We start from the raw sequence: 23,681 nt of genomic DNA on the forward strand, positions 1-23,681 counted from the left end.
CTAAAAGGAATTAACTAAAAAGTTTTTAAAAAATTGGGAAATTATTGTGAGGACTACAAAAGTCCCCACATTTGCTTTTATATATAATAGTAAAATATTTATTTATTTGGCTGATTGTATTTTTGAGCAAACTAGATGCATTTAATTGTATGTATTGTTTGGATGATTTATATACATATGTATTTGGCTGATTGTATCTTGGCAAAATAGAATATTTGATTGCATGAGTTGTTTGACTGACCTATATACATATATATTTGGCCGACTGTATTTGGATTTGTGTATTTGAATACCCTCCAATACATGAGAAACATGTAAACTATATCGACGAATTGTAATTACAAAAGCAGTAGCTACAGTTGGTTAGAAGCCTAGAAACTATAGCTGTTTATATAAGTTTCCTATTTGTAAACCTCGACTATAACTTAAATAATGGTCCCTATCAACAACATAGAGCCCAATTAGTATGAAAATGGCAAGACACAGCCCAATACACCTAATTATTTGTCCCTCTCTCACAGCCGCTCACCATTTCCCTTCATGACGCTCCCAAATTTTCTCCTCTTACATGGACAAGTTTTTGTAACTTTAGTCCAGTATGCTTAAAAAAAATTTCTAAATTGACACAAAGTTGCAAACTCGGCTATAACTTAAATGATTCTCCCAAAATCAGTTATCCGGACAAGTAATTGCACGCTTCATCCTTCAAATGGACTGGTCTTTAATTTTTGTCTGAACTTATGCCTATAAGTTCTCTAAGAGCGTTAGTATAACTTGTGGATATTATGATGCGTTACTTATACACCTATAGACATAAGTTCCATGTTAAAAGGACAAAAATGAAAGACCAGCACATAAAAGTGCAAATGACCCGATAACTATGAGCAAAACATAGAGCCCAAATTATGAAAACACTAAAGAGCCCAATACACCTAAAGGCCCAAAAGTCATTTGTCTCTGTCTGATCACCGCCATTCTACCATTTTCCAAATCTCTTCTTCTCTCACCCTAGGGTTTCGATTTCTACCTATACACAGAATTCCCAATCACAAGTCCACAAAACTCTCCCAAATTCGAAGCTATGCCACGTAGACGTGACTACGACGACGACGACGAACCAGAGGATGATGAAGATGACGTGTACGAAGACGAGGTAGAGGAAGAGTTATTAGAAGAAGAAGAAGATGTTGGAGGAAAGGCTGCTGGAAGGAAACGGCGGAGATCAGATTTCATTGATGACGTGGCGGAGGAAGATGAAGATGAGGATGATGAAGACGACGATGATGATGAGGATTATGGTGGTGGAGGAAATAGGAGAAGACCTAAAAGGAGGACAGGTTCGGAATTCTTTGATTTAGAAGCTGCTGTTGATAGTGATGAGGATGAAGAAGAAGAAGAAGGCGAAGACGGTATACACTTACTTATTACCTCTGATGTTTTGTATTCGTTTTTTGTTAATGATTTGTTTTATTAGCGATATTTGTTGTTTACTTTCCTGCATCGAAGAATGAAGAAATCACAAAAAAAAAAAAAAAGATTGAAACTGCAGTCAAGCATCTTTATAACAGCGTAGTTTGTTCCGATATTTTTTTTGGCTGCTGTAGCGAAATGCTATTATAGAGAACATATAGGCGAAGAAGGTTAGACTTACTATCTGTTTCTGTTTGAACATATGTTTGAAGTTGTTAATTTATTTTATCTGAGAAATTTGTTTACTAATGGAGAATTCATCATAAAAATGTACTGGAAATATTGTTTTTTTTGTTGGAATTTGTTGGATCAGGAATATGTGGAGAGCCTTGGAGCCTGTTTGGATTGGCTTATTTTATCCATTTGTTTACTTGCCTGCATCGAAGAATGAAGAATAAAAATGTGTTAAAAATAATGTTTTTTTGTTGTTGGAATTTGGGGATTAGCGGATGAAGTAGGATTAGGATCCGTTACTATCTGTCGGTTTTCTCTTTGTTTTTGATTTGTGTTATTAGTTCAATTTGTTGTTTACTTGCCTGCATCGAAGAATGATGAAGAAAACATAAGAATGTATTGAAGATATTGTTTGGTGGTTTGGATTTTGTGGATAAACAGATGAAGTAGGATCGGGAATAACACTAGATGGTTAATAGTTTCTGCCTCCTCTTTACACACGTAACACTTGTTAACTATTTGGAATCCCTTCGTTGTAAACTATATCGAGTAAAAGAAGCCTTTTTAGACACTAACCAGTTGAAACGACTGACTTTTGTAGGAGCCTCTTGACTCCTAGATTTGTCTCCAGGGACCAAAAAGAACATCATTTGCCTCGTTTATGAATATGTTGAAACTCGTCTTGACAATATAAATTCCTTTGTTGTGGCCTCTCCATATCAAATGATCTTCATTAGTGGTTAGGCTTACAAATGTAGGCAGTATACTGACAAATTCAGCTCCATTCATTTATGTTTCTTCTGAATTTTATATTCCAACTGTTGCCTGCCCAACGTTGTGCCTCTTGAATTCTTTGTGAAGTACCAATCTTAATATTATTCTCTAAGGACAAGCTATCCCAACTATTTATCCTGTGAAAAAGAAATATTCCTTCCATTACCTATCTTGAAGTCAATATGCTGCGAGAAAGCAGGCGATAAAGGAGCACGTGTTCCCCCAAATACTAATTCCTTGTGGAGAGGGACCTCAGTTGGTGCACGATGCATTAAAAAACCCGAAATCTTTGCTATTGCTCTCCTTCACAAGCATTAGCTTTGTACTGAATCTCCAAAGCCACTTCACTAAAGGCATCTGTTTTATATCCTTAAGTTCTTAAAGCAACCTCCTTGCTCCTTTGTTGCAATGACAATGCTACGTGTCACTAGATTAATACCTTTGTTTTCTTTATTGCCTTGCCATAAAACCCCCCTTTTTAGCTTGTCTATTTTCTTAGCTACTTCGGATGGCATGTAAAATAAGGACATTGTATATGTGGGGATTACATATCATTATTATTGATCTTCCCTCGAAGAAAGATATTGTTTCTTCCAATTAGCCAATCCTATTTCACATCTATCTTCTCCTCCTTGCCAAATAAATTCAGATTTTGCTTTTGCCCCCACAAGCAATCCCAGGTAACTAGTCGGAAGAAAACTTTGTTTGACATCCTGAAATTGCAACAACATTCTGCAACTCTTGAATTGTGTTATTCTGCTCTTGGTCGAGTTCACTTGAAGTCCTGAAAACCCTTCAAGCACATATATTAGTCTTAAATATCTTGATTGGTTCACTTCTGATTCACAAAAAATAAGAGGATCAGCGGTATAGTGAGGATATGAAATAGAGAGGTCATTATCATGTCTGCATTTCATTCTAAAACCACTAATCCAGTGTTCAAGAACTGTAAAGTTGACAAGAGGGGTTTGCTCATATGGTAAGCACCTTCCACCTCCATCCCTAAGGTTGTGGGTTCGAGTCACCAAGGGAGCAAAAAGGTGGGAGATCCTAGGGAGGGGTGAAAAAAAAAGAACTGTAAAGTTGATCATATTGCTAAGTCCTTTTGTTGCCAATAAGAATAAGAAAGGAGAAATGAGATCTCATTGTCTAAGGCCTTGTTGGGAAGCAGAGGAACCCTGTGGCGGTCCATTTATAAGTACAAGGACTCGAAACCTGAAAGTGGTGATATAATGCCAAGTCCAATTCATCCATTTCTTGTCAAAGGCTAAATATATGAGAACCTTCAACAAGAATTCATATTCACATGATTGTATGCCTTCTCAATATCAAGTTTGCACAATATACGTGTTATCTTCTCACCCAGCCTAGTGTTGAGACTGTCATTAGCCGTTAAAGCTGCATCCATGATTTGCCTTCTTTTCAAAAATGCTATTTGACTACTGGACACCTAAGTTGCGTGGACTCTTCACTTTGGATGCCGCATCCGTGTCGGATTCTCCAAAAATACACTACTTTTTTGAGAATCTGACATGCACTTGTTGACATTTTGAAGAGTCCAAGAAACATAGCTGGACGCTAGTTTAGGCATCACCCCTTCAACCTCTTAGTGAGAATTTTTGCCACAATATTATAGAAACTACCAATTAGACGAATAGGTTTATAATTTCTCAATTCTCTAGCAGCACTCTTTTTAGGAATAAGAACTATTACAACGGTGACATTAAAGCTCTTCTCAAATTTCTCTTCCTCATGAAAATTTAAGGCCTCCATAATATCCTCCTTCAAGCAATTCCGACACTTTTGAAAGAACCATCTAGTATACCCATGCGGCAATGGAGCTTTGTGACTAGCGCATTGCTTTACTACTTCAATGGCCTCCCATGCAAATGATATTTTTAGCCAAATATGCTTTTCATCACTTATGCTCGTCCTAAATTGGTTGTAGGTCGCCAAGTTTCAGTCCCTGAATTGAGCTTTTCATAAGAACCCAAAAGTTCATTTTTAATCTCCACTGGATCCTCTAATATTGTTCTGTCCACTACTATGACTTCAATATGATTATTCATTTTGTTACCATTGGCCAACTTTTTAAAAAAATTGGGTGTTTCTACCTCTCTACTTTAGCCACAAACATCCTGGCTTCTTTCTCCAATATATCTCCTCTTAATTTGCTATGTCTTTAATCTCCTTTGGATGTTGGCCTTTTCTTAATTCAACTTCTGTCAGACCTATGTTTTCCTTCAATCTATCCAAACGGCTCGGTTATATTTAACACCCTTGGCTAAAAGGAAATCATTTGATATTTGACTGGGAATAAAAGACCTTGCACTACACGTCAAGAGTATGCTAATCATGACACAGGTCCTTGGAGGCCTATCTCTAAACTGTTAGAGGAGTTCCCGTTCAATTCAACATTCAAGTTAGGTAATAGATGGATCACACATATCAATCTGGAAAGATGAAAGTGGCATTGAAAAAGGAGTTTCTTAATTTATATGCGCTGGCAAGCAACCATGAGGCTAATGTGGAACAGAATTGGCAGGACAACAATAGCGACCTACGACTTAGGAGGAACATTCAGGACTGGACGATGAATGAGCTAATGGAATTGCTTGCTAAACTATTAGGTGTTTGCTTCAAACTCTCAGGTGGAGGATAAGTTACTATTGGGGGACAAAAGATGGTACATTCATTGTGAAGAGAGGCTATCTACAACTCTGCTCCAACAAGGAGTAGATTGACAAATGGCCTTGGAAACTCATCTGGAGTACAAAACTACCCACTAGAGTGATTTGCTTTAGCTAGGTAATATTATATGAGATCAGCCTTACATCAAAACAACCTTAGCAGGAGGAGCAGCCAGACATCGAACAGATGTTATATGTGCCAGATAGAGTTAGAAAGTGTTAGACACTATTCCTGAATTATACAGTAGCAGCATGTTCTTCTCCATTTTTTGACTAGCCTAGGTCATGCCTAATAGTAACAAGAAAGCTTATGAGAGCTGGTGTTCATGATGCAGCTGGAATGAGAGGAATTGTAGATATTTTGGTGGTACCTCAACTCCAAATTATGCTCTAAAAAGCAAAGTGCTGACTTCAACTTATTTAGCTGGCTCAATCAGTCTCCTGTAACTAGTTGTTACTATTTTTTGGAATGTGTTTGCTCCTTGGTGTTAGACTAGACTTTTTTTTTTTTTTTTTACATGAGCAAACTCGCTCTCTCTTTCCTGCAACTTTTTGCTCCATATTGTTGATGCTTCTTAATGAAACTTTTTGCTCCCCTTCCCCCCCAAAAAAAGAGGAAATTATCAACAATTGACAGATACCTTCTGGGTTAACTGTTGTAGAATGTGATATTAAATTTGGGGAAATTTAGTTCGAGATACTGTGTACAGTCTATTTGCAGTCTACTTTGTGCTTGCTGGAATTTGTTTTCCAGTCTGAGAGTTTAAAGCTGGTGTGACCTGAGCTTGTCTCTGTCTAGAATAAATGTAAGGGCGCTGTTGTCAAAGGCACGCTTACTCCCTGAAGCGAGGCACAAATCATGTTGAGCGCTTCGCCTCGCTTTATGGCCGCTTCAGTGCATCATCAAGGCTCTAAGGCATACTTTTCCTTGCCAATGAGTGCAATCCTGAAGATGTGAACTAAACAAATGATATTTCACTTCAGCATAATTTTTTTTCAATTTCTTTGTCCATATATTTGTTTTCATGCTTATGATTATTAATCATGGACCACTCATATATATTTGTAGTTTTTCTCCATTTGCGCCTTTTTTCATTAAAGCCCATGCTTTATTTGCGCTTAAAGCCCCAAAGGACCTTAGAGCATTTTTGCGCTTTTCGCTTTTGATAACACTGTTTAAGGGAAACTTAGTTTAGAAATGTTATTCCCTTAGTCCCATATTATGTGATATAGTTCGACTACGCACAGAGTTTAAGAAAGAAAGAAGACTGTTGAAACTTGTGTTGTAAAACAAGCCATAGATAGTTGTGTGGCTTTAAATCATTTCATTAAGGGTAAAAAAGGAAGTTTTAAGTTAAATTATTTCTAAATATAGATATGTATCATTCTTTTTGGGACAGACTGAAAAGGAAAGTGTATCACATAAATTGGGACAGAGGGAGTAATAACTTTGAGCTTTTCATGTTCTTGTATCTTTCTCCCTGCATGGTCTTTTATCTGTTGGTGTTGATTGTTAGATTTTTATTTGCAGATTTCATAGTAGATAATGGAGCTGATATACCTGATGAAGATGGCGCCAGACGTGAATATCGTCACCGACTGTTGCCACATGAGGACCAAGAAGAAGACCTTGAGGCGCTTACGAGAAGCATTCAGCAAAGATATGCGAGGTCACCTCATGTAGAGTATGATGAGGAAGCAACAGATGTTGAGCAGCAAGCTCTCTTGCCATCTGTTAGGGATCCAAAGCTCTGGATGGTGAAATGTGCGGTATGGTGTTGGCGTTCTGCCATGAAGTTCAGCATTTTATCATTTTTTTATTACTGTGGTGTCCGGGGCATCTTATGCGCCTCATTATTCCATCGGGTCCCACTAGCATGGGTACCGAGTAACTCTGCCAACAAGGCTTAGGTAGAAGGAAGAAATCACCTAGTGTTTTTAGGCTCCGCAAGGATTTGAACCTGAGACCTCATGGTTCTTCTCCCACGTCATTGGTCACTGGGCTGGAACACTCCCTTGTGTGCTTAAGCATTCACATTTCTATGTATTTTTCTTATAACCTTCACATTTTATCTTGAGATTTATTGCTACATCATGTTCTGTAGATTGGCCGTGAGAGAGAGGTCGCGGTTTGCCTAATGCAAAAGGCAATTGATAGAGGACCTGAATTGCAAATTCGATCAGTTGTAGCCCTTGATCATCTTAAGAACTATATATACATAGAAGCGGACAAAGAAGCCCACGTGAGGGAGGTATGTTATGGATGATACATTATGCTCTGTTTTGACTCATATTAAGCATAATGTCACTCGTTAAAATAAGTCACTCGTTAAAATAATGTGTCTATCTAGTAATCTTCCAATAACCTGATTATATGTATGCTGCCTATATGCTACAGGCATGCAAGGGTATGCGCAATATATATGCCTCCGCTAAAATAATGCTGGTTCCCATAAAAGAGATGACTGATGTCCTTTCAGTTGAAAGCAAAGCGGTTGATCTTGCTAGGGATACTTGGGTCCGAATGAAGATGGGGACTTACAAGGGAGACCTTGCGAAGGTTGTCAAGTATTCTGCATTTTATGTTGCGATGAGTAAATTTGATGTTCTCTTCTGATATTTGATCTTTCTGCTATTTAGGTTGTGGATGTCGATAATGTGAGACAGAGAGTCGTCGTAAAATTAATTCCAAGGATTGATTTACAGGCTCTTGCAAACAAGTTGGTATGTTTATTTGGTTAATCATTGTATTTTGACTCTTATTAGAGTCGTTCTGCATTCTTGAAATACATGAGTGTTAAATCATAAATGTTAATTTTGTAAGAACTTTTTGGATTCCTTATCTCATTACCGGGATTGGTGGGATCTGGCTGACTTATATACACCTTTGTAGATTGACAGCATTATATAGAGCTGTTTCTTGGCAATTACTAAAATTTGTTCTCACCTATCCAAAATAATTGTTTGTTGTTGTAAGAAACAGTTGACATTCCTGCTTGCATTGTTGACACTGCTTTTGTAGGAAGGGAGGGAAGCTCCAAAGAAAAAGGCATTTATTCCTCCGCCACGCTTCATGAATATTGATGAAGCCAGGTAATTGTTCCTTGGTGTCTCTAGTTGCAATAAGAGCACAAATAATGGTCTATATAGAATTGTTAAATCTGTTTCTCATTGTTTGCAGAGAGATGAATCTACGTGTGGAACGTAGGCGAGACCCGATGTCAGGTGACTATTTTGAGAATATTGGAGGTATGATGTTCAAAGATGGTTTCCTATATAAGACAGTGTCAATGAAATCAATCAGAACCCTGAACATACAGCCAACTTTTGATGAACTTGAGAAATTTCGCCAACCTGGTGAGGGTGGGGATGGCGATATGGCTAGTCTATCTACTTTGTTTGCAAATAGGAAAAAAGGTCATTTTATGAAGGGTGACCGAGTTATTGTGGTGAAGGGGGATCTCAGGAACTTGAAAGGCCATGTTGAGAAAGTCGAAGAAGATACTGTTCATATCAGACCAAATCAGAAAGACCTTCCTTTGGTAGTATTCCCCTCCTTTAAATACGTATTGTTCATGCATCAAGTGCCTCAGGAGGAGTGAGTACTGTATTTTTTTATTAACAAGTTTCCCTGACTGTGGTAGCAGACTTTGGCTTTTAGTGACAAAGAGCTGTGCAAGTACTTTGATCCTGGAAATCACGTGAAAGTAGTATCGGGTTCATCTGAAGGTGCAACCGGCATGGTTGTTTCTGTTCAAGGGCATGTGGTTAACTTGGTATCAGATACTACTAAGGAACTTGTAAGTTGACATGGTAATTTGAGGCCTCTAATCTGAAGTCTCTTTAGAACAATGGTGACCCTACTTATTTTTTCTGATACTGCAGCTCCGTGTATTTGCTGATAATGTTGTTGAGAGTTCTGAAGTAACATCTGGTCTCACTCGTATTGGGGAATATGAGCTCCATGACCTTGTAATACTAGAGTAAGCATTTAGCTTCTTATGAGAGTAAAGGGGACGTGAAACAGTTTAGTCATTTTCGAACCAACAGCGAAATTTCTTAATTGATTACATTTTGTGCAGCAATAGGAGTTTTGGTGTGATTATACGTGTAGAAAGTGAAGCCTTCCAGGTGAGCACTGTAGTTTGAGGTTGAAATTATTCTGTTAATTGTGTTGCTCACATTTGACTAATGTTATAGGTTCTTAAGGGTGTGCCTGATAGACCTGAGGTAGCACTTGTTAGACTTAGAGAGATCAAATCAAAAGTTGACAGGAAATGGAATGCCCAAGATAGGTTTAAGAACCCCTTAGCGGTGAAAGACGTGGTAAAAGTTCTTGAAGGTCCTTGCAAAGTGAGTATTGGCTTTTCTAGACTTCCTTGTTACTGAGTACTGACATTGTTCATACATTTGGTATATTGTTGTTATAACTATTCTTGACACATATAGGGAAAACAAGGTCCTGTAGAACACATCTTCAGAGGAGTTCTCTTTATTTATGACCGTCATCATCTTGAGCATGCTGGTTTTATTTGTGCCAAAACCCAAGCTTGTGTGTTGGTTGGTGGTTCACGGGCAAATGGTGATAGAAATGTATGTCTAGTATTTCTCCTGGAAGTTTGAGCTCGCTCTTGCTTTTGCAATTCCATCTTAATTACTTTTGCAATTCCATCTTAATTATTGTCTTGCTGGCTCAATATTGTTCTTATATTGGAATTCCTCTAGGGTAACCCCTTGTCATCAAGATTTGCGCATATGAGAGCTCCACCACGTGCTCCTCAATCTCCAATGAGATCATCTAGAGGTGGCCCACCTATGAGTCGTAAGTTTCCTTATAATGGTGATATCTTGATGATGTTAGTTTTCTTTTAATACAAATTTATTCACCTGTGGAGTCCTGATCATCTGATGTTTATTAATAAATGCCATTTATCACATTTTCTATCTTTATTTTGCTGTTCTTCATTTAATCATTAGTCTCTTAACTTTTATGCTTGGTGTGCTCTAGATGGAGGAAGACATAGAGGTGGAAGAGGGCAGGACGCTTTAATTGGAGCTGATGTGAAAATTCGCCTTGGCCCATTCAAAGGTTGTAAAGGCCGTGTTGTAGATATCAAAGGAACTTCAGTCCGAGTTGAACTGGAAGCCCAGATGAAAGTTGTTACAGGCAAGTGGTTCTTCAATGTCAGGAATGACCCTCATTTTTTTATTTTTTTATTTTGTGTGTGTGTGTGTGTGGGGTGGGTTGTGGGGACCAATAGTGATTTGTTAACTGATAAGGGCCCTCTTCTGCAATCTTCGTTGATGGAGGCTTTGTTGAATCCACCTTTTGGACAGTCATCCAAATTTAGGCAGTATTTCTGTTTTGAAGTTTCTGTTTATCATACTTTTGATTGCTTACATTCATGGCTGATGTCAATGTTTCCTGCAGTTGATCGCAACCATATTTCGGATAATGTTAACGTGTTAACGCCATTCAGGTGAGTATATTTCGGTTCTAAACTTTGGGTTAGTGAGTGTTCATTGTCTAACAATTTTTTTCTGTTTGTAGGGAACCATCTAGATATGGTTTGGGAAGTGAAACACCATCACATCCTTCAAGGACTCCACTCCACCCATTTATGACACCTATGAGAGATCCTGGAGGTCCATTTTTCTGCTGCCCTCTTCCAATAGTGTTTTCATTCACTTTTTTCCCCAGCTGTTTGACTTTAGCTCTTTTCGTCATCTTCCTCTATAGCAACACCTATCCATGATGGCATGAGGACGCCAATGCGTGACAGAGCATGGAATCCAATGAGTCCACCTAGGTATGTTGTATCCTAGAGAAAATGAGCCAAATGGCCTAAGTTTTTGAAAATAGAGTGAAGGCCATGTAATCTGCCTAGTTCTTAGTTGACCTGAAACTAATTAATCAAAGGTTTGAAGAAATTGGAAAGACCTGTGTCTTTACTTGAAACATGAAATACTTGTCTTTTATTGTTTAGATTAAGGAAATATGGTTCTATGCTTGTACTATTGACGTGTGAATTTCTCCTCTTTGTATGGCTGAAAGTTTAAAAATTGTGATCTTGAACTTTTGAAAGCCTTTGTGCATTTGCTAGATACAGTGAGTGCTGAATTTTGGTTTTCATTTGTGTTCGTGATGACACTTTAAGTGGCATGCTCTCACTTTAGATTAATCTTGCTATTTTAGTTTGTTCCTTTTACTCCCATAGATTTGGTGAGTTGCAATTCCATTTTTTTTATATTAAATGGTTGCAATGCAATGGCAAACTGCCAGGGACAATTGGGAAGATGGAAACCCTGCTTCCTGGGGGTCAAGTCCGCAGTATCAGGTGTGCACGTTTTCCACTTTATTTCTGTATAAAATGGAGTTTTCTCTTTTAATGTGATTATCCCGCTTTCTTCATTTTCAGCCATCTAGTCCTCGTTCAAGGGTGTATGAAGCACCTACTCCTGGTTCTGGTTGGACCAACACTCCTAGTGGTAATTACAGTGATGCCGGGACCCCAAGAGACAATGGTTCTGCATATGGTAAACCAAAGTTCCATTTACAGGAGTGAAAACATAGAGTTACATTTTCTTCTCCAGCTTCTTGTATGGAGAATATAATGCCATTTTTCTTTGTTCCATGCAGCTAATGCTCCAAGTCCTTACTTGCCATCAACTCCTGGTGGACAACCACCAATGACACCGAGTTCAGCATATATACCTGGTACTCCTGGTGGGCAGCCAATGACTCCTGGAAGTGGTGGGCTGGATATGATGTCACCTATAGGAGGTGCGTCCCCTGTTTCACACAATAGTTTGCGTGTCTTTTGGATGACAAATCACTCTAATAAATGTTACTGAAAAGTTCAAATGAGAAACATTTTACTCTATTGAGCTGGTAAACTTGTGATCACTGCAGATTTTAGATATTTTACCCATAATCTCTTGCATTCAAGGGAAAGAAAAACATTTTATTGAGATCAGATGATCTTGTTTCCACTTTGCAAATTGATGAACTAGTTTGGCTTTGTAATTCATGTTCATGCATTTTAATTCAATGTTATAGTTTGTAGTTATGACTTTTGTCCCGGGCTTCCCATACATACCCTTTTATTAATTGTATTTTGGTTTATATTTGAGCTTGTCACATGTTTCAACCAAACTGTAAAGAATAGATATCTTCATATTTAAATTTCTGGCCTTTTGACCAAAATTATCTTTTTTTAGCATCTTTTTTCTTTTACTATTGAATTTCCCTTCCAAGTTTTCTTTCTTCACATATCAAAGTTCTAAGTTTTCTCCCTACAAATGTGGATCCTCTTTTGTGTTTTTGATTTTTAAGTAATATTAGTACACTTTTATACACAAGTTTAAAAGTGGATCGTAACAATAGTTACATTTAAAAAGAGATTTAAAAATCTTATATTTTTATAGGGCAAAAGATGCAGAATTGTGATTTTTATTATCAAAAAAAAAGATGCAGAATGTGAGAACCTAAATATCCTTGAATATCAAAGGAGTGTATTAATTTTAGGAATAATTTTCAAAGATTTTACAAAAAATCGATGAAGAGCATATTCTTGGTAGGAATGAGCTCAATTATAATATGAAAATATGTATAGTTCATATATACAGATGCGTCTGAAAGTAACATGGAAGGAATTATATTAATTTTTCATTGTTCAGATGGGAATTAATTTATCTAGTATAACTAATTTGAATTATGAAGTCAGTCCTAATATATCACATTGTATGTGTATTTCCTGTTTGAATACGCAACATAGGAATAAATATTAGGAAAGGCAACATAGCAAGTATTATAACTAGGTTACATAGTTTATGTTAAGAGTCCCACATTGGATATGGGGTGGGCGATTGGTCTCCTTATACGGTCTTGGACAATCCTCACCGTATGAGCTAGGTTTTAGGGTTGAGTTAGGCCAAGATCCATTTCGTTACATGGTGTTAGAGCCAGACCAACATCAATTTGTTAAGAGTCCCACATCGGATAAGGGATGGTACCTGGTCTCCTTATATGGACTTGGATAATCCTCACCCTAAGATCCATGTCTGTACAGTTTAAATAATGAAATGATTTATATAAGGTAAAATTTTAACTGATTTTAAATCTGCATAATCTTAAAAAGGAAATATTCAATAACCAAAATTTTAGTTGATTTATAAGTCCTAAATATTAGGAAGGTAAGTAAATGACCATTTTTATCCAATATAGGGCACGCGTGTTGTGCGTGTACCCTCAATAAGTATAATTTTTTTTTCTCGAGTCACAAATTAAATTTGATGAAATAAACTTACCAAAAGTATGTTTTCAAGTATTAGCTTTAGAAGAAGCTTCATAAGAAGGAATGCGGACTGAGGACATGTCATACCAAAAAAAAAAAACTCTCAGGTCTAAAATAATGGTTTAAACTTATTTACCATCACTATTTAAGATTCCCTTTCCTTGAAATACTTTTTCTAGCATGGCTTCTTAGAGATAATTGTTGTCAGCTAATTAAGTCATACACAAACTTGATGCTACCTTATTCAAAAAAAAAAAAAAAAAAGGAATACACAAACTTGACCGGAAAAAACAAAGTAATACACGAACTTATTTAAAGAAGAAAAAGTCAGAAGGTTTGAAAAAGATGCGCGAAGTGAAATAAAACAAAATTGTTTTTATTTACTTTTTCTATCTTAAACCACAAAAGATGTTTCATGGATCAGTTCATAGAACTCCCGGAGATTCAACTCCACGAAAGAAAAGCAAAACAAAATTTCTAGCTGTAGAAATAGTTGAAGAATGCCGTTAATGATGAGATGCTTAGATTAAGGGAAACTTTGCGCGTGGAAGTCTTTTTAGATATATCTTATTCAAAAAAAGAGTCTTTTTAGATATATGCTTTTCCAACTCAAGTATAATTCTTATTAGCTTTTGCATGATTAGGAATAGAAGACTCAAATTTAGTTGCATAGGACTTTAGGATTACTCCATAAAACTAATCGGGGTAAATATCATATATTTGTTGTTTACAATTAACTAACAAATTTGTTGCTAATATTACCTAGTCTAAGACTAACAAAATATAGAAAATGAAATAGACACGAACTTGGAAAGAAGCGATATAGTCCAAGACTAACTAAATATAGAAAATGAAATAGACACGAACTTGGGAAGAAGCAATAAACTCACCACATTCCCCTTCAAAAATAAAGCTCCTTATTATTAGTTAAAAAGAATAAAATACCTAGGAAAAACTTGAAAGAAGCAATATCATATATATGCATATGTTAACTGTTTCAATAAAACCCCATATATATGCACGTACAATGAAATGACATCTTTATTTATTTAATTGAAAAAGGTCAAAGAATTTAAGAAACGTCATAAAATTTAGGGGAGACAGATTCATAGATGAATTTAAAGTTCCAGATATTAGCTCCTTCAAATTTAAAAGATTAACTGCAATATCCAGTATTTGAGAAACATCATAAAATATAGGAGTAAAACAAATTCATAGATGAATTTAAAGTTCAAGATATTAGCTCCTTCAAAATTTAAAAGATCAACTGCAATATCCAATATTAAAGGCAATTATTATTATTCCAACATGTAATGTACTATGTTGATATATTTATTGTTTATAACTGTATAGATATTTATTAATATTTAATCTAAAATGATTATTAATCAACTCTAATGGAATAAAAAATGGACAAAATTTTGAAAAGAAGCAAACTTTCCCACTGCACTTCTCGTATAAGGAGATAGACGCCTCGTTCAATTATTTTGTTTAAAAGGTTAGGCATCTGAACAGAACTTGAAAAGAAGAAGTATCATCACTATATTCCTCCTAATGTGTACCATAACTTTTCCATAAATTGCTCAAAGGTCAGAAAATACTTGAGTAAAAATGACAAACTTTTAGTTGCATTCAATAAAGAATTAGATAAATTTGTCATTGAATTAGTTTTTTAATATTTAGGACTTCCCACCTAGTTTAAATTAATAAGAAATTTTTAGTGTTTTCGAAGTCCTAAATATTAGGAAATTAATTAAATGATAATTTGCTCAACATAAAATCTATTTTTAATGGGTAGAAAAGTCGAACGACATTCCGCCAATGGCACGTGCTTTTAAATATATATAGATTTGTAGATTTTTAGTATTAGATTTAAATTTTGTCATTTAGCTCAATGTGTTCAATTTTTGCACATTCTCAGTGGTTTTTGTTGATTATTAATGTCACTCTAATATTAGTCAAAGTCACAATGTGGGGAATGCAAAGAAGTCCGAACAGTGCGTATTTACTACTTGATGATTTAGGCATAGAGGAAAATGACCTTTAATGCTGTTCATTATTGCAAATTCATCTTATTATTTAATCTAGAGACTAGAAAAGTGCTAGGTATGCTGTTTGCCACTTTCAGTAATAGTTGACAACTCTGTAATTGCAGGTGGGGATACGGAAGGTCCTTGGCTCTTGCCTGATATCTTGGTCAATGTACGGAAGTCCAATGACGATATTGTCATTGGAGTTGTCCATGAGGTGCTAGCGGTATGTAAATTCTGCACTGATTTGTCTTCCCTTTAGACGGAATCTGCTTACTATGGCCTGGGTGTGCATGTGATAAATATGAATTTAACATTTAGAGGGTGCTTTTTTGGGGAAGTACATAGAAACCTCTTAGAGCCTGTTTGGATAGGCTTGTCGCTTTCGACTTATGGCTTTTGACTTATTTTTGTTATTTTGGCTTAAAAACAAGTGCTGAAAAGCCCGTTTTTACCTTACCCAAACACTATAAAAGTGCGTAAAAGCACTAAATTAAGCCATTCCAAACAGGCTCTTAATGCGTTGCACATGTAAATATTAATTTTGAAAGTGATTATTAAATTTTTGTTCATGGTAACCTCTAGGCAATGGTAGTGAAAATGACGAGCTTATGAATTTATATTGTGTTTTTGTCGTACTTTTGGATTTCTGGTTCATTTAATTTTTATGTTTAGGAGAATAATTTTTTTCCTCTAATATTGCTGGATTAGATCTTGAAATTTGTAATTCTATTCATGTTTTAAAAAAATAATACTCCCTCCGGATCAAAAAGAGTGGCCACTTAGCCATTTGCACACCCCTTAAGAAAATACTAACTCCTAGACAAAAATAGGTAATTTGACTAAATTGCCCCCTAATTAAATATGTATTGGGATTTGATCACATAACCCTTAATAGGGGCACATTTGAAAAAATAAGGTTAATTCTTTCTTGATTTGATAAGTGGACACTTTTTTTTACCCAAGAAAAAAAGGCTAAGTGGACACTCTTTTTGATCCGGAGGGAGTAATATTTACCCCACCCGTTCCAATTTGCGTGACACGCTCCATGCTGGGACATTTCAGAATGATTGATATCTTTCTAACATATACAATTTTCACAACTTTCAAGCATTTAAACTTTTCACTCTTTAACTTCGATGCGATGTTCTCTATCTCTCTCTCTCTCTTTAATATTTTCTTCCGATATCAGTAATATATTTTCTAGCCAATAAAGTGAAACAGTGCTAATTAGTGTTGTCAAAGGCGTGCTCCCTGAAGCAACATCTTGAGCGCCTTGCCTCGCTTTATTGGCGCTTCAGTGTCGTCGTCAAGGCTCTAAGGCATACTTTCCCTTGTCAATGAGCATAATTCTGAAGATGAGACTAAATAATTGATATTTCACTTTATCGTTATATTTTTTCAATTTCTTTGTCCATATATTTGTTATAATTACTTATAGATATTGGACTACACATACATATTTATATGTTTTTCTCCATTTGCACCTTTTTTCATTAAAGCCGCTTTGTTTGCGCTTTGCGCTTAAAGCCCCAAAAGGCCTTATAGCTTTTTTTCGCTTTTTGCTTTTGATTACACTGATGCTAATGGTTCCACACGTGATAGCACACCAACATGCTTGTGCACCTGTTATACATATTTCTGAAAAGCTGGATAATTTGATCAGAGATTTCTGAGAACCTTGGTTAAAACCTCCTTTTCAAGGGGGAATGGTTTGTCATTTTTCCTCGGAAAATTAACCCAACGTTCTTTAACTTTCTTCTGGAGCAGGATGGTTCCTGCAGTGTTGGACTTGGATCAAGCGGCAATGGTGACACGATCATTGCGCATCCAACTGAGATTGAGATAGTTGTACCAAAGAAGTCGGATAAAATCAAGATCATGGGTGGTCCGCAACGTGGTGCAACCGGTAAGCTTATTGGTGTTGATGGCACTGATGGGATTGTAAAGGTTGATGACACCCTTGATGTTAAGATATTAGACATGGTACTTTTGGCGAAGTTAGCGCATGCATAGTGACTAGCAATTCTAGTTAGTGAGCATGTTGTGATCAATAGAGATAGTTTGCATTTGTATTATATTTCAGGTTATGCTCATCATGAGTTCAAGGCTCAATCTTTGTGTGTAATCTTTCCTTTCGGTTTCTGGTCCTTTTGTTTACTTTGCTCTGAAAGGACTATGTAAATGAATTTTCAAAAAAACAGAAAAAAAGGGTTTTAAAGGACGTTATAGAAAGCACCCCGTGTTTTTTGTTATAGTTAAGTGTAAAATGTAGGAGGCCGTCGTTCATATCTTATCTGATGTGTTCTTTATCTGGGTTCTAATGGAACGCCTCTGTAGAATTTTATTTAATTATTGCTACTCTGGCAGTTGTATGATTGTATAAAAAAATAATAGAGGGTGATCACTGAACAATATGAGGAAAGGGTTCTAACTGTTATGATACTTCATAGGTTGTAGTTCCCGTTTACCTTAAGCTATAGTATGCGGAAAAGTCTTTTGATTGACAGGTACTACTAAATTATTGACTGGATCTTCTTGCCTGATGTTTGCATGTCGTGTAACAGATAAAGTGACGAGAGTTGGTAGAATAAATAATTCATGTGGTGAGCTAAATGTACCATTATTTTGACATGTTATTAGTATAAGTTTCTATATTCTACAATTACAGAAGTTTTTCAATCTGAGTAGAGCCTAAGAACTAGTGAGGTAAAACTCACCTAAAGTTGTATTTTCATCATAGTCCACAGTTAGATGGCTATGGTGTCGCATATAAACTTGGAAACGGGATGAACTGGTTGGATAATATTTCAAGTATCACACACAACACGATGATCAGAACACTCTTGTTTTCCAATTTCTTTTTTGAGCTTGTCGCGCATGCTTGAAAAAAAAACACCAACTTGGAAACGCCACAAAGGTCAAGACATATTACTTAATGGAAATTAAAGAGGAAAAGATGACGGATTAATTTTGATTTCTTGTCAAGTGTGAGACCTGATTCTTGTTAATTTAAAAGGAAAATTTTCTTCATTTGTTGGCGAGGTCGTAAATATAGTAATTTGTATTTAACTGGAGAAATATTCAAGGCTTAAACATATAACAAAATGAAATGATTCGTTTATTCAAGGCGAGACAAATTACAAGGATTTTTGAAAGGGAAAGCAGAAACACATACTAAAGCAAGAAAATGGGAGAAAAGGCAGTAGCTCCATGCCATGTTTGATGAGGAAAGACTTAGTTTAGTGGTCCATGTGGATGATGCAACGAAGGCCTTCTCCTTTGAGCATGAGATCAAAAGCCTTGTTGATTTCAGAAAATGGGAGCTGATGAGTTATGAACTTCTCCAATTCTAGTTCTTTATTCATGTATTTCTCTACTACAGAAGGAAGATCCGATCGCGGCTTGTAGTTTCCAAAGAATGTGCCCTTTAGAGTCCTTTCATTCAACAAGTTCATAGGGTGTGTCTTGAATACAGCTTCTTTATGGGGTACTCCCACAAGAACAGCCACTCCCCAGCCCTGTCATTCAGTACGCTTTTTATTAGTTTCTTTCTTTTTATGAACAAAAATTGCATTGAGTTAAAGATGAGAATTTAATTGTAGAAGAAAGCATACATCATGGACACATTCAAATGCAGAAATCATAGCATCAATGTGGCCTGTGCACTCTACGCTACGGTCAACTCCACCATCAGTCATCTCAGCTATTACCTATCAAACGTTCAAGAAAATTTACAAAGGGATACTGGATTTTCACTCAATTTTTGCTAATATAAACTGATATATGAGGAGACAGAAGCTTATCTGAAAGTACCTCTTGAACTGGTCTGTTATAGTCTTTTGGGTTCACAAATTCTGTCACGCCAAATTTCTTTGCTGCAGAAACACAAGCGTAAAGAAGAAAAGGATCAACGAGTTAATTTCAGTGTATCAAGCTATAAGGAGGAGAACAGAAGCAGAGGTCATATCTGGATTTCAAGAAAGCAATCGATTTGGATTAGGTTACCTAGCTCAAATCTGCTTGCATTCAAATCAACACCGATAATTCTTGAAGCCCCTGCAATCCTTGCTCCTTCAGCAGCCTATTAAAATTGGATGCAACCAATTTATTAGTCACTTGAAAACTTACATTGCAGAAAAAGATATTCAAATAGATAGGAGGAATACTCACAGCAAGGCCTACAGCCCCAAGTCCAAACACAGCCACACTTGAGCCTTTTGTTGGTTTGGCAACATTCAGAGTTGCACCAAGGCCTATAAGCATACAAAATTTGACTAATTCACATATGCATAGACCCTCTACAAAATTTACCAATGAACTTAAAAAAAAAAAAAAAAGAGAGAGAAGTTGGTTTACCAGTTGAAATTCCACAACTGAGGACACAGACTTTGTCAAGAGGAGCAAGTGGATTGATTTTGGCAACACAACCAACATGAACCACAGTGTACTCACTAAAAGTAGAAGTCCCAACAAAATGGTAAATGGGCTTCCCATTGATGGAGAATCTTGATTGCTCATCATTAATCATCACTCCCCTGTCTGTGTTAATCCTCAATAGGCTACACATATTGCTCTCTTCTGATTTGCAGTGTGCACAATTTTTGCATTCACCAGTGAACACTGGAAGTACATGGTCCCCTGGTGCAAGTTCTGTCACTCCCTCTCCCACACTCTCCACAATCCTAAAACACCAATAAATGAAAACAAAATCAAATGAAAGCACAGTTATATCAACACCCTTTTGGTTCTTGAACTTTTTTAAATGCAAGTACATACCCCGCTGCCTCATGTCCAAGAATACGAGGAAAAACTGAATTTTGGGCCTGCAATAGATGAAAATTAAGACTTTGTTGATGGCATTTAGAAACATCAATATGATTTTGCAATTTGTTGTTATATATTTACCTTGGCTTCCCAAAAGTAGATATCAGTGTGGCAAAGGGAAGTGTAGAGGATTTTGAGACGAACTTCCATTTTCTGAGGAGGTGCCACTTCCACTTCCTCTATTACCAGTGGCTTCCCTGCCTCCCATGCCACAGCAGCTGCAAAAAAATAAAAAGATTTCATTACCTCAAAGTTCCCATTTGGATAATTGATTACTCCCTCCGTCTCAAATTATTTATCGCTTTTTTTTGTATTACATGTCCCTTAAGAAATATTAATTAGAAGAGGTATTCGACCTACTTTATCCTTATTTATGTCTAAGTTATAATCTCTAAATATTTACTCTTTTTGTGTGTTATTTCCGTAAAATAGAGAAAAAATAATTAATTATGTTTTGAACTTCTAAAATGACAAATAATTTGAGATAACTATTTTTAGTAATCATGACAAATAATTTGAAACGGAGAAGTGCCAAATAAAAAAGAAAAGAAAACTTCTCCTGAAACTGTTTGTGCAAATATAGTGGTAAACTGAGTAAGTTTACTTTACCATATATAGATATAATTTAGAAAGTTCACATATTTTATTTACGGTATATATATGGGATGAATAAATTTATGTAAGCACCTTTGCAACGAATGACTTGTCCAGCAGTGGTAGACATGATCTTTTCTTGATTTCCTTCTTTAATAGTAATAATAACTGGAATATATTGAGTTTTGCGTTTCTTGATGAATTGATGTGTGATGAAACAACACTGCTCATTCTTGGGTTATTTATACTTGAAATGTTGCAGAGAAATATACACTTGGAATATGGATTTTCTTAATACGGTAGGCCATGGGAAAACCATTTATCAGGTTTGCGTTATTTGCATCCGGTTTTTGAATCTCTTTGTTTGTTTTGCGTTATTCTTTGTCAAGCAAAGTGAAAGGTGGTATATTATAATATTTTCTCCGTCCTATAATAAGTGTCACCTTAGTCAAAAATACGTTTATTAAAAAATCAATAATGCAATATGAAGTTTACCAAATTACCCCTATATAATAAAAATAAATTACTTTTCCTCTTAATTAGAGGATACACAAGTAGTGAACCTTTTGACATTGGGAATCCAACAATACCAAATTATTATGTGGCCTTTCCAATCATCATTTAGATGTTACTTTAACTTTTCTTTTTGTCTAAGGGTAAAATTGGAAAATAGTAGCCAATTTATGTATTGGTTTCCTAAGGTGACATTTATTATGAGATAATTTTTTTTTATTAAAGTGACACTTATTATGAGAGCAAGGGAGTAGGATTTTGCAATGACAAATGTAAAGTGACCTGATAATTATGCCAAACGTATATTCAACTATGATGATGTTTCTTTTTTATAAATTAAGCTAGATGTAATTGTTATATGCTGTATTTAAAATCCATATTATGTTACTTTTGTTTGCAAGTAAAGTAAACTTAAGGATTTTAAAATAATATTTATCATTTTTGTTGAAAACGTATTTTTTATTTAAAAAAAATTGGGACTAAGTTGGGATTTCTCTTCCATATAATACATCTTGATTAATTGTACTTTGAGGACTTTCTAATTTCCTCAAACTTCTTTTTTAAACCTGTTTAGATCTCCTTTTTTTTTTTTTTTTTTTTTTTTGAAATTTAGTTGGGGACTTTTAAAAAATTCTTAAGCAGTTGTTTTCTTGTGATTTGATGGTTTCTTTGCCGTCCATTTCATAAAACCTTAAGTGGTATTCTTATAATTGGTTCTTTTAGTAAATTAAGAACTTTGATTTCCACCAAAACCAATTGTCTACGTGTCACATGAAATGGTTCTCGTGAAAAAAAATAAAAAATTGTGGTTACCTCGAAGACCTAGACTTATTACTTTGATTCTTCAGCTTTAGCCTTGCTAAATGTTATTTGCAAGTTCAAAGTTTGTTTGTAGCTTAATTAGGACAACTTGCAAAATGAAAACTAATACTATAGGTAAAATAGAAAAAAAAATTATTTTGTCTTGATATGCTAAAAGTGACAAGTAAAAATGAAAATTTATTTTTAAAATAGTAGATAAGTAAAAGTGAATAGAGGGAAGTATTCCCTTCACTATTATTAGTAAGTGCGGAATCGTTGTATATTTGCATGTGACACGTAGACAATTGCCTGTTTGAGAAAATAGTGGGGCAGTAGCAAAGTGTTATTATTTTATTTGGAATATTCAAATTAAGGATCACCTATTGGAATATATACTGCCAAGGTTTCGTGAAATTAAGGGACCAAAAACATATCACAAACAACAGTTAATAACTTTTCAAAATTTCCAAGCAAACAAACTAATCCCCCTATCCCCTCCAAATAATGAAGAGATTTTTTAAAAAGTACCACCGACATTAAAAAAATAAAAAAGTTAAAGAAAAAAAATGAAGAAATTATTATATATATTAAAATTTTAATTTTAGATGAGGTTATGTGACACCTCTCGCTAAAAAATATATTTTATCTTTTTCCTCAGTTTTTACTTTTTTTAAAAAAAATTATTCCTTCCTTTATGTTTTAAGAAGCCAAAAAGTCATGTCGGAAACTTATTACGTATTTTTTGTCAAGTGACGCTCCTTTTTGGCTTGCATGCATTTTCTTGTGTGTGTATCATTATCTAAGATGGACCTTTTATATTTTGCTTTTGTAAGATCAAACATAATTGATTTTAGGGAAAAGGTGCAAATATACCCCTCAACTTTGTCATTTAGAGCAGATATGCCCCTCGTTACAAAAGTGGTGCATATATATCCATGTCGTTACAAAAATTGTGCAAATATACCCCTGCAGTTACAAAATGGTGTAAATATACCTTTTTCACTAACAGATTTTTTTTTAAAAATCATTTAATTTATTTTTTAATTAAAAAAAAAAGTCTACCTATATTTTCTTTAGTAGACATAATTTTCTAAAGCCACATGGTAATTTTTTTTTGGTGTGTCGGGTCTGGTAAGTTTCAAAAAATATCTCCATGCCTTTAAAAAAATAAGTCTACCCATATTTTCTTTAGTTGAAATAATTTTCTAAAGCCACATGGTAATTTTTTTTTCTGGTGTGTCGGGTCTGGTAAGTTTCAAAAAATATCTCTGTGACTTTAAAAAAATAAGTCTACCCATATTTTCTTTAGTAGACATAATTTTCTAAAACCACATGATAATTTTTTTCCTGGTGTGTCGGGTCTGGTAAGTTTCAAAAAATATCTCCGTGACTTTAAAAAAATAAGTCTACCCATATTTTCTTTAGTAGACATAATTTTCTAAAGCCACATGGTAATTTTTTTCTGGTGTGTCGGGTCTGGTAAGTTTCAAAAAATATCTCCGTGACTTTAA

General features: G+C 35.3%; 2 protein-coding genes across 2 annotated transcripts; one reads left to right on the plus strand and one right to left on the minus strand.

Moving 5' to 3' along the window:
- Positions 1-961: 961 nt before the first annotated feature.
- Positions 962-17,690, plus strand: LOC132627249 (putative transcription elongation factor SPT5 homolog 1). Its single transcript, XM_060342496.1, has 22 exons — positions 962-1,409; positions 6,640-6,878; positions 7,214-7,360; positions 7,507-7,668; positions 7,749-7,832; positions 8,131-8,201; positions 8,290-8,650; positions 8,756-8,908; positions 8,994-9,091; positions 9,191-9,239; positions 9,309-9,461; positions 9,558-9,701; positions 9,834-9,930; positions 10,117-10,275; positions 10,540-10,588; positions 10,660-10,754; positions 10,849-10,918; positions 11,392-11,446; positions 11,528-11,645; positions 11,749-11,892; positions 15,561-15,661; positions 17,206-17,690. Exons 1-22 carry the CDS (start codon positions 1,082-1,084, stop codon positions 17,449-17,451), a joined length of 3,123 nt encoding a protein of 1,040 aa, XP_060198479.1. The 5' UTR covers positions 962-1,081; the 3' UTR covers positions 17,452-17,690.
- Positions 17,691-18,533: 843 nt separating this feature from the next.
- On the minus strand, positions 18,534-21,109 carry LOC132627250 (alcohol dehydrogenase 1-like). Its single transcript, XM_060342497.1, has 9 exons — positions 20,950-21,109; positions 20,344-20,480; positions 20,215-20,261; positions 19,795-20,120; positions 19,609-19,691; positions 19,444-19,519; positions 19,252-19,313; positions 19,053-19,148; positions 18,534-18,956 (listed from the first exon to the last, which is right to left on the minus strand). The coding sequence occupies exons 1-9, from the start codon at positions 20,984-20,986 to the stop codon at positions 18,678-18,680; spliced, it is 1,143 nt and encodes a 380-aa protein (XP_060198480.1). The 5' UTR covers positions 20,987-21,109; the 3' UTR covers positions 18,534-18,677.
- Between the last annotated feature and the right edge of the window lie 2,572 nt (positions 21,110-23,681).

Source organism: Lycium barbarum, chromosome 2, assembly GCF_019175385.1.
Source record: "Lycium barbarum isolate Lr01 chromosome 2, ASM1917538v2, whole genome shotgun sequence".
Taxonomy (NCBI): Eukaryota; Viridiplantae; Streptophyta; class Magnoliopsida; order Solanales; family Solanaceae; genus Lycium; species Lycium barbarum.